A 14,335-nucleotide genomic window follows, 5' to 3' on the forward strand; every position below is an offset into this window, starting at 1 on the left:
TCATCACGGTGCGTGGGCCTCTCACTATCGTGGCCTCTCTTGTTGCGGAGCACAGGCTCCAGACGCGCAGGCTCAGTAGTTGTGGCTCACGGGCCCAGCTGCTCCGCCGCATGTGGGATCTTCCCAGACCAGGGCTCGAACCCGTGTTCCCTGCATTGGCAGGCAGATTCTCAACCACTGCGCCACCAGGGAAGCCCCGATCTCTTCTTTCTCTTAATTACGGAAGCATAAATTGCTTCAGAGATTTAAATACTAGTATTTGAACTTTATACGTAATATTGTTTGTAGTTACTCTTTACTTTTCAAAGGTGAACTGCTTATTTTTAATAAACGAATATCTGTTTATACTTTTCTCTTGGTTTGGGTCACAATGTTCAATTATAAGAGCTTTCAATGGAATGTTGAACAGGAGAATATAAAAACAAATCTGCCAAATACATTAGAAAGCATTTGAATAGAAGTGCTGGTTCCTATTTAAAACATTTCTCTTTGCTGCATATACCAAAATAGATGGGAGTAAAGGATGCCTTAATATTTAATTTTTGTATTGTTAGAGACAATGGTTTAAAGAAATTCCTATTTATTTAATATTTAATTTTGTATTGTAAGAGAAAATGGTTTTAAGAAATTCCTATTTATTTATGTATTTTTAGTTGTTTGTAACTGAGGTCTTCTAAATGGTTTAATATAAAACCACATTTCAAGTCTTGCTTCTTTTCAAATATTCAAATGTATTTCTCAGCATCTTTATAATAATAGACTTAGAAGTCTTTCAACTGCTGAACTGTAGTACATGCTTATTTTTTAAACAAATCATTAACAGAGGAAACTATTGGTGTAGTTTTACCAGGAAGTTATTGATATGTATGTGTGATTCACAGTGATTCTGTATGTGCTCCCCAGCTATAAGAACACATAGGATGGACTTACCTGGTGGCACAGTGGTTAAGAATCTGCCTGCCAATGCAGGGGACACGGGTTCGAGCCCTGGTCCGGGAAGACCCCACATGCTGCGGAGCAACTAAGCCCATGCACCACAACTACTGAGCCTGCACTCTAGAGCCCGTGAGCCACAACTACTGAAGCCTGAGCACCGCAACTACTGAAGCCTGCACGCCTAGAGCCCATGCTCCACAACAAGAGAATGCACCGCAATGAGAGGCCTGCACACCGCAACAAAGACCCAACGCAGCCAAAAATTAATTAATTAATTTTAAAAAAACCAAACACATAGGACTACTGTGGTGGTATCAGAACGGGGTGATTGTTGGTTCCTCAAGTCACAGTTATGCAGCTTGCGTCTGAATTTTTAAAGAATAGCTAACTTTTAAAGAAGTTTCCTTAGCAAAAGAGCAGTTGAGTTGTGACCATGGTTTTTACTGGGCTAACGCTGGCTTCAGTTAAATCGTTTGAATTATGAAGTAAGTATAATTATGGTGAAGAAGTTCAGCCTCATTTTCAAAAGCTGAATCACATTTTATTTCTTGAATTAATATGATATAAACATTAAAATTCAGGACCATTGGAATATGTTGATTTGTTTGCTTGTTTTTTTAAAGAAATTGAAACTGCTACATTTGCTAGTGGAAGAAAATGGTTTGCTTTGCTCTGAAATTCTGAAATTGTTCAGGCTTATCATGGTTCATAGATTACAAAGAATAATGCTAGCTAAATGCCAATGAACTATTTTTACTCTTTTTATATGAAATGTACAAATTTCGGAGGTGGGGTGATGGTGGCAGTGGTGCCTCTTACTACCTTATGTAAAACAATTGAACATTCTCTTCAATATTGCCATCATCTGTTTAACACTACCAGTATATTTTCTAAGTTTGTTTACTTAAAAGTGCATGGAATGACACAATTAATAAGCAATAAAACCTCTATTACAGATACACAAAGAAATATAGGGAATTCTTGGGTAAGGGATTTGACTAGATAACTCTAAGAGTCCTTCTAACTTAGGTTCTATCACTAAATCATTCTAGAACTCTAACGTGGTATGATTCTAAGACTGTGATTCCAAAATTTTATTAGGACAAGAGACAATCCCTAACTTCAGAGAACTCACAATCTAGTAGATAAGGTGGACAAATAATTACTTTTCATAACTGTAATAAACAGTCTTATAGATTAGATGCAAGGCTTGGCAGGATGTGGGAAGGAATGCTTACTGAGCCATGGCTGTTTCCTCAAGGCTGGTCTCAAGAACCACTTGCATCACAGTCTCACCAGAAGCTTTTTTTTTTTTTTTAAATGCTAATTTCTGGGCTCTAGTCCAGATCTCCTGAATCAGAACCTCTGGAGTGGAACCCAGAAGTCTACTTCACTTAAAATAAAGGCCAAGGTGATTCTTAGGTAGACTGAAATTTGAGACTGCCTGCTCAGAGTCAGGATGACTTCCCTGAGAGATGATATCCAGACTGAGAAAAAAAAGTAGCTGGGTCAAAATATGAAACTACAGAAGTCACACAGAAGTAACATGTTTTGATGAACATTAGCAATTTTGTACAACATTTCCTCCATGTGATAGGTCTTTTTTAAACGACAGCACTTCTTAGATACAATCTGAGATTCTGTGATTGAGGGTATATGCCTCAGATGTCCTACCTGGAACAGACTTTTTTTTTTTAATTATTTTATTTATTTATTTATTTATGGTTGTGTTGGGTCTTCGTTTCTGTGCGAGGGCTTTCTCTAGTTGCGGCGAGTGGGGGCCACTCTTCACCGTGGTGCGCGGGCCTCTCACTATCGCGGCCTCTCTTGTTGCGGAGCACAGGCTCCAGACGCGCAGGCTCAGTAGTTGTGGCTCATGGGCCTAGTTGCTCCATGGCATGTGGGATCTTCCCAGACCAGGGCTCGAACCCGTGTCCCCTGCATTGGCAGGCAGATTCTCAACCACTGCGCCACCAGGGAAGCCCCAGATTTTTTTTTTAATTTAATTTTATTTTGATTCTTTTCTTTTTTTTAATTAATTATTTTTGGCTGCGTTGGGTCTTCATTGTTGCGGGCAGGTTTTCTCTAGTTGTTGCGAGCGGGGGCTACTCTTCGCTGCGGTGCACGGGCTTCTCATTGCAGTGGCTTCTCTCATTGCGGAGCACAGGCTCTAGGCGCATGGGTTTCAGCAGTTGCGGCTCGCAGGCTCTAGAGCACAGGCTCAATAGTTGTGGCACGCGGGCTTAGCTGCTCCACGGCATGTGGGATCTTCCCAGAACAGGGCTCGAACCCGTGTCCCCTGCATTGGCAGGTGGATTCTTAACCACTGTGCCACCAGAGAAGCCCTAGAACAGATTTTTGATGGCAAGGGAGCCAGAGCTGGCCTCAGTTTGTTATTTTTGTTTTTAATTTACTTATTTTATTTATTTATTTTTGGCTGCATTGGGTCTTCATTGCTGCGCGCAGGTTTTCTCTAGTTGTGGCGAGCGGGGGCTACTCTTCACTGCGGTGCATGGGCTTCTCATTGCGGTGGCTTCTCTTGTTGCGGGGCACGGGCTCTAGGCATGTGGGCTTCTCATTGCGGTGGCTTCTCTTGTTGCGGGGCACGGGCTCTAGGCATGTGGGCTTCAGTAGTTGTGGCATGTGGGTTCAGTAGTTGTGGCTCAAGGGCTCTAGAGCGCAGGCTCAGTAGTTACGGCACACAGGCTTAGTTGCTCCGCGGCATGTGGGATCTTCCCAGACCAGGGATCGAACCCGTGTCCCCTGCATTGGCAGGCAGATTCTTAACCACTTCACCACCAGGGAAGTCCCCTCAGTTTGTTATTAACTATCCCAAGGCCGGAGGCTGGCAAAGAGGGCTCTGATAAGGACTCCTCACAGAGTCCCTGAGAGGCTATTCCCTGCCACCGTCCATTCCCTTGCCCATGGCCTCCTGGCCCTCATTTCCCAGCTGTCCCTGGATGCTTCTCTTCTCTGGAACCTGCAGTGTCCCCAGCAAGGAAGAAACAGCTTGAGTGAGGGCCTGGTGGCCAGAAAGTGAAGGGTGTTCGGGGACAGGGAGCAGCGGGGTGTGGCTGGACACCAGCTGTCTGGGCATGTGAGGGACTGTTGAGACTTGGATGAAACATTGGCCGAGGTTAAGGGGAGAGAGTGGCCTAGTGGATTCTGAGTCTGAGCTCTGCCAGTGACTTCCTTGGTGAGCCTGGGCAAGTCCCCTTCCCCAAACTGGGCCCCTTCCCCATACTGCATCCTGTCTGGAAAAGAGGGTTTGTGTTAGAATCGGATGATTTCTCCAGTGACCATCCGGCTTTAATATTTTGGATTCTAAGATCTCATCTGACCCTAACCATCACCCTGTGAAGAACGCATGCAGGAAGTGTACCCATTTTATAGCGAGGAAGCCATGGCCCAGTGAGGAGCAGTGACTTGCCCACCACCATACAACCACGTAGGAGCAAAGTCTGATTCCACCAGCACCCGACGCTCTTGTGAGATCCTCCTCAGATCGGGCAAGCTGAAGCGAAGCAAGGAACATTCGGTCTCAGGTCCAGGAAGCAGACGCTGCAGGGGACGGAAGGGTCGCAGCCCACAGCTGGCTGAGGCCAAGCAGCTGGGCGGAGGCGCCCGAAGCCAGCTCCGGGAGAAGTGGGTGGGTTAGGGCCCGGGCGGGGCCGAGTGAGGGGACGCCCTGAGGAAGGGAAAAGGCAGCTGAGCGCGGGTTGGAGCGCAGAGCGGAGGGGGCGCAGGCGGTGCTGGCCGCGGGCTGCGAGCAGGGGGGCTGGCGGAGCGCCTTGGGGCGCAGTGCGGGGCACCCGCGAGCCCAGGGCGAGGTGTCCAACGAACAGACGGCGTCCCTGGGAGCCTTGCCGACAGGCAGGTAAGGCGCACCCGCCGGCTTGGGAAGGCTGAGCCGGCGCCGGGGGTAGAAATGAGGGGTCTATCCGCCTCCCTGGAGGCCGCCGACCAGACGTAGGGGGCGGCTCAGATACATACTGATCCTCCCCTGGACAGAGCCACAGGGATCCCGGGGCGCACGTGGGAGTGCGAAGCTGGGCTCCTGGCACGCCTTGCCCGGAAACCGTGGGGGCTTAGGTCGGCACTCACGGGCCCCGGGACGGCGGCACCCAAGCTCCTTCCACATCCACAGATATGCGAGCGCACAATATAACAACCAACCTGCGGCTCCGCAGCGAGAGCACACGCGGAAATGGCGCTCCGGGACCCGGCGTGTCTTCTTGCTTGGCGGGAGCCGCTTGCTCAGCGTGCGAGTTGACTTGCCCATTCTCTACTTCATTGTGTCCCTCGCCCTATGCGCCCCAGTCCTGGGAAAAGCCTAAGAGCTCCCTTAGACGTTTTCTAGTACTAGTAACATAGATCTAGGCTGGGAGTCAGGAGACTTGAGTTCTAGTTTACAGGTTGTGTAAACCTGGTGCCAATCGCCCACCTGCTCTGTGCTTTGTGTGTTCTTTTCCTGGGTCACCAAATGTAAAATGGGCCTCCTGGTCCTGTTGCCCATGTACTCCGTATGGCATGTGGGGGAAGGGGACTGGACCCGGGAGTCTCTTGTGTAGAAAGTACAGGAGTTCAGACCCCTGTGTGAGGGACCTTGGAGAGTGTCTCCTCCTATCCCCCCTCCCCACTCCTCAGCAGTTTGCATATGGGGAGACTGAGGCCCAGGGGGGAGATGGCTTGCCCAGGGTCACACCAGGGACCAGACAGAAGTAGAACCCAATTCTCCTCACTCCTAGCCCAGGGCTGATTCCACTTCAGCTACAAAAGTGCATTGTAAATGTGTTAGCTGCTCTTTATCTCCTGGCATCCAGCCAGTTATCCGCTCTGAATGGAGGAGAGCCAAGCTGGAGGCAAGGAAACGGCTTTCAGATTTTCTTGACTCCTTAAGATGAGAACAAACAACCTTCATCCCTCACTCACTCCACACTTTGCAAAACACATTTCTATCTATAAACTGAATGGGTGGATGCTCAAAATGCCTACTAAGAGGGAGGCAAGACAAGAAATCCCATCTTACTGATGGGGAGAATGAGGCCCCAGAGTGGAGAAATGACTTAACCAAGACACACGGCTAGACATGTCTACAAAATAGGGGCAGGTCTCTTGACTCCAACTCTGGTGTGTTCTGTATCAACAGCAGGACTACAGAATGGTACCCCTAAATGGAGAGAGATTACAGGGCTGATCAGAGAGGAAGAGAAACAAGGAAGGCTTCTGAAGGAGGTAAGTGTGTCTGAGAATCAAGAAAAGTAATAAAGAACCTCGTGGCTTCTTCTGAGAGTAGGAGAACCTAAGGTGGGGAGAGGGGACATAGGGATAGCTGTTCCTGGTAATATTGGGGGGCGGCGGAGGAGATAGGGCAACAGAAAAGGAAACAGGTGACCAGGCTGCCCAATAATTCTCTCTTATGTTTACATAATACTTTGCAATTTCTAAAACACCTTTCCCCCTTGGTCTCCCCGAGTTGCCATGTGAGGCAAGTAGGACAGGGGTAATTATCTCCATCTCACAGATGAGATTCAGAGAACATAAACGCAGTGCTCAAGGTCACATAGCCAAGCATACAGCCAAGATTGGAACCATGAAAGGCACACCTGAAAGGCAAGATTAGAGGCTTGGAGACTGGGAGTTGGACTGTGTGTGTGCAGCAGGTGGGTGTGTGTGGCTGCCCCCTGGGTGGGTGCACAGGGAAGAGCGTTGCTAAGCCGCTGCTGGTGTTTTGGGGCCAAGAATGTTTGCCCTTTGGATTAAATGGGGTTCAGGTGCAGGGAACATCTGGGCTTCCAAAGGCGGCTTGGAATTCCTCCTCCCCTGACTCACTTGCCCACCTGACTGAGATGGTGTCTTTTATTTGAACTTCCCCTTCCCCAGACCAAATGGAATCTGTTTTGGCCTGCCCTTGAAGCTGCTTTTTAAGTGCTGTAAGCTGTTTTCATGAATGCGTATGTGTGTGTGCAGGGGGGAATAGTCTAATAAGAAGAGACATTTATCCACCTATTCTTGAGTGCCTGCTATAAAGAAATGTATGAGGCACAGGTCCCTGCCTTCACACTTCCCAGCACACAGTTTAGTATATCTATATCTATATCTATTTATATTTATACAGATATACACACCCAATTTCAGTACAGCATAGTGCTCTAGCAGGGTTTTATGCAAAGCACTTTAGGAACAGACAAGAAGAGACTTAACCGTCTAGGGAGTGGGGAAGGTGGTGTCTCAGGAGAGGGTCTACAGAGGTTATACTGGAGCTGGGTCTTGAAGGATGAGTAGGAGTTCACTAGGCAGATAAAAAGAGGAAGGGCATTTCTGCCTAAGAAAACAGCATGAGCAAAGGCAAGATGTGTGCAGGTGCAAGGAATGTTTGGGGAATGGCCTATAGCTCAGTATCATGGGGCACAGGCAGTGGGGAGAGCTGTGGTGAGATGGGGCTGGAGGCAGGGTCATATCCAAAGGAGCTTGAATGATAATCGCAGGAGGTTAGACTGTCCTATAGGCAACAGAGAACTTATAGTGGAAAGTTATGTGGATGAGATACCTGTTTCTGGTCCCAGTTCCTAGGCTGTGAGACCTTGAGCAAGTGATTTCCTCTTGGGGTGGGGTGGTTTTTCCCACTGGTTGAACGAGGGGGTTACACCAATGACATGATTATTAAGATCCCTTCCAGCTCAGATTCTATTTCTGTGTCTCCTTCTAACTATACGTTAAGGTTCCTCTCCCACCAGCCCACGGTGGTGATAAGACCACGAGAGGGGCCAGAGGTAAAACTGTGCATTCCCAGGAGTTGTCTTTGGATCCACTTGCTTTATGTGGCCTTTTTCCCCTGCCTCTCTACCACATTTCCAAGCACTTCAGACACTCATTCTGCAAGAGTAGCTGAAACAGAGCATAGGGAAACCAAAAGAACCGATGGTGGCATTTCACTTTTCCCCAGGAAACCTGAAAGAAAACCTTACTAAGATACCCAGTTTATCCTTCAGGTCCCAGCTTTACGCCTCCATCCCCAAGTTAGAGGCCAGGCGAGCTCAAGTCAAGGACATTTTGGGCAAACCTGTTAATGTGCTGGAAAGAGTAACATCGGGGTGTGGAGGAAGAGAGTGCACCTGTCTTGTATGGAGGAGCAGGAGTAGGTCTGGAGCAGAAAGTGCCATGGGGAACAAGACTCTAAAGGAAGGTTAACGCCTCCAAAAGTTACCAACTTCTCCCCTTACTGGATCCTCAGTTAAGATTGGCAAGAGCGACTTCCCTGGAGGTCCAGTGGTTAAGACTCTGCGCTTCCAACTCAGGGGGTGTGGGTTCGATCGCTGGTCAGGGAACTAAGATCCCACATGCCAGTGGTGTGGCCAAAAAAAAAAAAAGATTAGCAAGAATCTGTAGTCCAGGAAAAAGGAGTAGTGGTGGACTTAGAGGAGATGATACCCCAGGACACGAGGAGCCTGTGTTTGGTGTGATATGCAGCTCAGATGCCAGAAGACATTGCCATTTGTAGTGGAAAGAGCACCTGAACAGCACCCCAAAGACCTGGGTTCTCATCAGAGCTCTGCCATTTACTAGCCATGTCATTTTGGATGAGTCACTTCCCCTCTCTGACCTTCAGTTTTCTCAACTACAAAATGGAGGGGTTGGCCCAGAATCTAGATTCTAAATGATCTTTAAAATCTCTTTTCAGTCACTGTTCATCTCCCTTCCTAAATGATTATCTCTTGTTTCAAGTCAGGGACTCTCCAAGGCAGGAGCTCTGTCTTCCCCATCCAAAGAGCTTCATAATCAGTGACTATCTTGAAGAGGGAAGCCAAGGAGCTCAGAAAGAGGAACAAAATTCCCCACATTGCCAACTGCCAATTCCCAACTTGGGACCCAGAGGCAGGTCATAGAGAACCAAGCTGTCCCTTTATGAGCTCTCTGCCTCTCCTTGCACACAGGTCCTCCATCCCACCTCAACCCAGGTTCTAAAGATACGCAACTATGGCTTCTTTGCACGTTCCATCAGAAGTACAAATATCCATCCAGGTCTATCCAGAGAGGCACTGGAAGGAGGGTGTGAGGAATGAATGGTTCTGTGAACCTTTACTCCCCTCACTGAACCCCACCTCAGAGCCCACCCTGTCACCCACGCTTTCCCCCTACCCCCACTTTCTAACACAGAGTCTGTCTCCCCCAGGCTAGATCACCCTGGCAGGTGAGCTATAAAGAGGAAAAATGAACAAGTCAACAAATTTGGCCTTCAGTTTATCTAGGCTGGAATACTAAGTGTAACTCAGTCCTGGGACTCGAAGCATCTTAACCTGTGAGGAAAGAATCTGCAGTCTTCTCTATCTTGTGATTTGGGAGACTCTAGAGAGCCCCCAAAATCCTCTCCCACCAGCCTACCCAATCTCCCAAATCTCACGTATGGTTTTGTGGTATCTTCATGGGATGTTAGAGCTGATCAGGACCTTACAAGATTACATAGTAAAACCCCTTCATTTTACAGATGCAGACAGAAGCTGGGGCCCAGAAAAGGGAAATCACATGCCCAAAGTCACACAAGTAGCAGCTGAACCAAGACAGCTCTTTGGTTTTCATTTCTTTCACTGTAAAATGAGGGAGGTTAGATTAGATGGACTCTGAAGGCCATGCCAGCCTCTGCTCTGCACAAATAAAACCACCACCACATCTGTGGAGTGTCTAGTGCCAGGCACTGCATACTTTTCTTCTTTAATTTTCACAACAAAGCTATGGTACAGATAGCGTTGATGCCATGCCTATGTTTATGCCCAGTCTATCCAAACAGGTTGATTGGTAACATCATTTGTTCCTATGTAAAATAGCAACTCAATTGCTGGCTGCCATTCTCCCACTCACATCATTTCCTTGGGTCTCAGGCCCTGCTAAGATGCCAGTACCCTGGGGAAAGGGGATGTTTTAGACTGCACTGTTAGCTGGTCCTGAGCAGCAGCTCATGTGTTGAACTGAGGTTTCTCATGAAGTCACCCAGTTGAGACATTGTGCATCTGGAGTCGGGGGACAGCAATCAGATGTCCCTTGGCCATGGCACAGTTCCTATAACTGCAACCCTAGGTTGGCCTGATCCAGCTCCTGCAGGAAGGGGAGGGGAAGAGGCAGGGTGTCAGCACCCACAGCACAGCTATTGCACAACCCTTGGGGCTTGGCCTCGGGTGATCCACCCTCATTCTGAAGTTTTTTCTGTGTGTCTAGTTCCTTCTTTTTCTGTCCCCTCCCCACCCAGCTCTGGACCTTCCCAGCTCCCAAAGTCAATATTGAGACCCCAGATGTGTCCAGAGACATCCTGAAGAGGCTGAGGGGCTGAGGAGCCTTAGGGCGCCCACAGGGAGATTCCTGGAGCCGACTAGGAGCCAGTGAATTTGCTGTTGTTTGGTGAGTCTTCCAGATGGAGGTGGCCCTCCGTCTGCCTTGTCAGTTCAAACCCCCATGCAAGGCTATCTAAGAAAACTGGTGACAGTGACTGCCCTGGGAAAGAAATTTGGGCCACTGGGAACAGAGACTGCATTTTCATTGTACGTACTGCTTCAATTTCTTTTTTTTGCTGTGTATATGTATTTACTTCTCAAAAATGAAAAATAGATTTTCATTTTCATGAAAACTGTGTTTTTTATTAAAATGTATTTTAAAAATCCTCTTCACCATAATAAAAGTATATGCTCAAGCAAGCCTGGGGCAGGGGGCAGAGCAGAGATAATAATCTTTTTTTTTTTCCTTTTTAATTAAAAAACTTTTTAATGTGGTAAAAAGCAACATAAAATTTATCATCTTAACATTTTTAATGGTACATCTCAGTAGTGTTAACTATCTTTACATTGTCATGCAGCAGATCTCTAGATGTTTTTCATCTTGCAAAACTGAAACTCTGTACCCATTGAACAACAACTCCTGGTGATAATCTTTTTTGATAGATGAGGAAACTGAAGTGCAAACAGGGCGAGAAACTTATTTCCCTCAATCAAAGTGAGCTCTTCCCGCACTTATGCCATCTGTCTGTTGTCTGCTTATAAAACTGTCTGAGGCCCCTTCCTCCTGCAACCACTGCCTTAGCCATTCCCACCCCCAAATGCCTCTCACATCCTCTATCTGTCCCCGCCCCCACCTTGTCATCCCCTCCACCCCAGCTCAGGACTCAGCATCTTGAACCCAGACTATTTCACCTATCACTGGGCTCCCTGCCTCCATCCCAGCCCTCTTTACTCCACACTCCACATAGCAGCCAGAGTGTCCTTTCCAAGCACAGATCTGATCATTTTACCCCCTTTTAAAATATCATTCCATGTTTTTTCTCCACCTACAGGGTTAAGTTCCAGCTCTGCAGCCTGGCACTCAAGGCCCTCTATGATCTGGTTTGGGCCAGTGTCTCCATACCACATCCTATCTTATCCTTTCACGCATCTTACACTCTTTATGCTACTTTCCATTCTTCAAAGTGTGCTTTCTAGTCCATCTGTTTGCTTCCCTTGCCTTCTCTACTTCCAAAAAATCCTTCAAGGTCCAACTCAAATTCTTCCATCACTGTGAACACTCTCTGAGCACTGGTCAGAATTCATCCCTTCTTCCTTTAAGCCCCAGTAGCTCCTAGATTGTCTCCCATATTAAGAGCTGGCGATGTGCCCCGAGTGTAGGGACTGGCCTCCTAGAGCTCCCAGAATAAGGCTGCCCAGGAGTGGGCCTCCATAAACAATGACAGGCCAGGTGATTCATTGAGCCATTAATTTCATTGTGCTGCTCCTGCTTTTCATTAGCCCATATGAGGAAAGAGGAAGGCACAAATTTGTTGCCTGACAAGTGGGATACTAGATGAGAACCTATGCCTCCTGGATCTTAACTCTTCCCCTTTTCCATCCAGACAAGGTTGCCCAAGTACTAGATGGCAGGGGGCCCCAAGGCCTTGCATAAAATGTGGGCCAGTCCTGGGTTATTGCTGTATTATTTTGATTCTTCCCCCCAAATTCTGCATTCATAGAGTTCTTAATGAATATTTATCATGGTCCTAACTAACTGTCATCTCTTCCGGGGAAGAGACATGATGGTTAATAGTCAAGTGTGTTAAACAGCTCTACCTAGATAAAGGAGGGCTTTGGAACCAGTCAGCAAACACTGAGTGCTTGGCCTATAGAGAAATCCAAAGTGGCCGTCTTTACTGGAGACCACTGAGGGAAGGAGAACTAGAGTAGTCCCCTAGACTTGGAGGAGAGACACAGCCTTGCGGACCAGGAGCATGTGGTCTTCTGATAACCCTTATCAATAGCAAGAGGACAGCCACACATTGCCTTATATGTAAGTGCTGGGGCAAAGGGAAGGCTGCGATGATAAAGCTTGTGGAGTATGCTGGGAGCACACAAAGGCTTCCTGAAGGAAGTGAGCGTGGAGCCTTGTTTAAAGGAATGACATATGTTTTTCCAGAGACTAGGATACAAGGCTGCCTTTGGCTATTTTTCTACATTGTAGACTAAGGATCTCTGAGAGGAAGGAAAAGGAACCTCTGTTATCACCAGTTATATGCCATGTACACAGTGACGTTGTTTTGGAAGGCAGGATAGTTGAGGTGCTAGTGTCTTTTCTCTCTGGGGTGGGTAAAACCCCAAACCGGACTGAGTATTCCTGTCACTCCGAAGCCCTCAGGCCCAGTGCCGGCAGTGGTTATCAGCCTTTCCCTGCTCCCCCAGCCACCTCCTTTCCAACAGAATTTCTCCTCAATAGCTAGGAATACCTAGAGCGGGACCTAGGATGCTTTAGAGGTCAAATGACCCAGCCTCTGGCCTCCAGGTAGGGGGAAATCTAAGCCATCCCCAAACATCTTCTACATGGTGTCTGTGGAGCATAAGAAAGAACTGTGCTGAGGGAGAGTTCTGAGGAATGTCTTCTAACTGTGCCACACAGTCCTCCCCAGAGGTGGTGTGGAGGCCGGAGGAGCTCTGAGCTGGCCATCGAAGAGCTGGGCTCTATCTCGGCTCTACCTCCAGTATTCTCTGTGATCATGGACAAGCCAACTATTCTCTCTGGGCCTCAGTTTCCCTGTGTGTAAAATGGAAGAAATTACATTAAATAATCCCTAAGGTCCTTCTAGCCTAAAGCTCAGTGAGTTATAGAACCCAAAGAAAGGATAGATCAGCATGTTTACAATGGTCAAGAAAGACTTCCTTCCACAAGTATTTATTGAGCACCTACTGAGTGCTGTCATAAGTGCTCATATATAGCAGTGAATAAAACAGACATATTCCCTGCCTTCCTTGGGCTGGCAGTCTAGTGGAGAAGATAGACAAGTAAACAAGTAGTTAGAATAAACTGTGATGTTGGGATTTTAGCTGGGGTCTGAAGGAGTGGGAAGGTCATTCAAGCTGCAAGTAACAGAAGCCATCCTCTCTCTTTTCTGTCACTACCAGAGCATCCTCCGATTCTTCCCCCACCTGAATCCCTGTTGCTATGGAGACCACCAATGGGACTGAGACTTGGTATGAGAGCCTGCACGCTGTGTTGAAGGCTCTAAATGCCACTCTTCACAGCAACTTGCTCTGCCGGCCAGGGTCAGACAACCTGACTGAGGAGAGGCGGGCCAGCCTACCTGGCCGCGATGACAACTCCTACATGTACATTCTCTTCGTCATGTTCCTATTTGCTGCCACTGTGGGCAGCCTCATCCTGGGATACACCCGCTCCCGCAAAGTGGATAAGCGCAGTGACCCCTATCATGTATACATCAAGAACCGTGTGTCTATGCTCTGATGCTAAGAGGCCGGGGATGGCAGAAGATCAAGATTCCTGAGGATTATCTTGTGGGGCCTCCAGAATTCAGCTATGTGTTACATCAGGCCTCAGTGTTCTAATCTGTAAGATCAACAAGAAACAGTACTAAGGGAGGTCATCACTGGGGAAGGAGGAGAGGATCTAGCAGACCTAGGCCTTGTGGATAAGGATTTTTTCCAGCAAAGGTAGACTTTATAGACAGTAGGAGCCCTTTGAACAAATATATAAAAGTGGCAGGAATTCCCTGGTGGTCCAGTGGTTAGGACTCCGGTTCTCACTGCCAAGGGCCTGGGTTCAATCCCTGGTCGGGGAACTGAAATCCCACAAGCCGTTCAGTGTGGCCCAAAAAAAAAAAAAAAAAAAAAAAAATATATATATATATATACACACACATACACACATATATATATGTATATATATATAAAAGTGGCAACATATAATGACAAATGAGTGTTCTAGTGGCCGGAGTGTTGGGAGCTAGGGGCTAGAGGAAGGAAAAGAGGAAGTTGCAGCAGAGGGAAATGAGACAGGAAAATGCCCTGAGGACACATTTTTTGATGTGTTATCTTCAATGACCATGAGAAGCAGCAATGATTATCCCATATCACAGACAGGAAGTCTAAGTTATGTTATT

The 14,335-nt window shown here is 47.4% G+C and overlaps 1 protein-coding gene across 6 annotated transcripts; it reads left to right on the top strand.

Moving 5' to 3' along the window:
* The first annotated feature begins 4,495 nt into the window (after nt 1-4,495).
* On the top strand, nt 4,496-13,977 carry KCNE3 (potassium voltage-gated channel subfamily E regulatory subunit 3). Of its 6 annotated transcripts, none has more exons than XM_036861910.1 (4): nt 4,496-4,585; nt 6,086-6,171; nt 10,178-10,326; nt 13,341-13,977. In XM_036861910.1, the coding sequence occupies exon 4, from the start codon at nt 13,381-13,383 to the stop codon at nt 13,678-13,680; it is 300 nt and encodes a 99-aa protein (XP_036717805.1). In that variant the 5' UTR covers nt 4,496-4,585; nt 6,086-6,171; nt 10,178-10,326; nt 13,341-13,380; the 3' UTR covers nt 13,681-13,977. The 6 variants fall into 6 exon arrangements, with proteins under 6 accessions (XP_036717805.1, XP_036717804.1, XP_036717806.1 ...); XM_036861909.1 differs by lacking the exon at nt 4,496-4,585 and adding an exon at nt 4,651-4,813; XM_036861911.1 differs by lacking the exons at nt 4,496-4,585; nt 10,178-10,326 and adding an exon at nt 4,651-4,813.
* Nucleotides 13,978-14,335: the final 358 nt, after the last annotated feature.

The sequence above is a fragment of the Balaenoptera musculus genome, chromosome 8 (assembly GCF_009873245.2).
Source record: "Balaenoptera musculus isolate JJ_BM4_2016_0621 chromosome 8, mBalMus1.pri.v3, whole genome shotgun sequence".
Taxonomy (NCBI): domain Eukaryota; kingdom Metazoa; phylum Chordata; class Mammalia; order Artiodactyla; family Balaenopteridae; genus Balaenoptera; species Balaenoptera musculus.

Bases quoted from the DNA above. Each gene is read 5' to 3' on its own strand.
- KCNE3 (XM_036861910.1), top strand. From the start codon at position 13,381: ATGGAGACCACCAATGGGACTGAGACTTGGTATGAGAGCCTGCACGCT.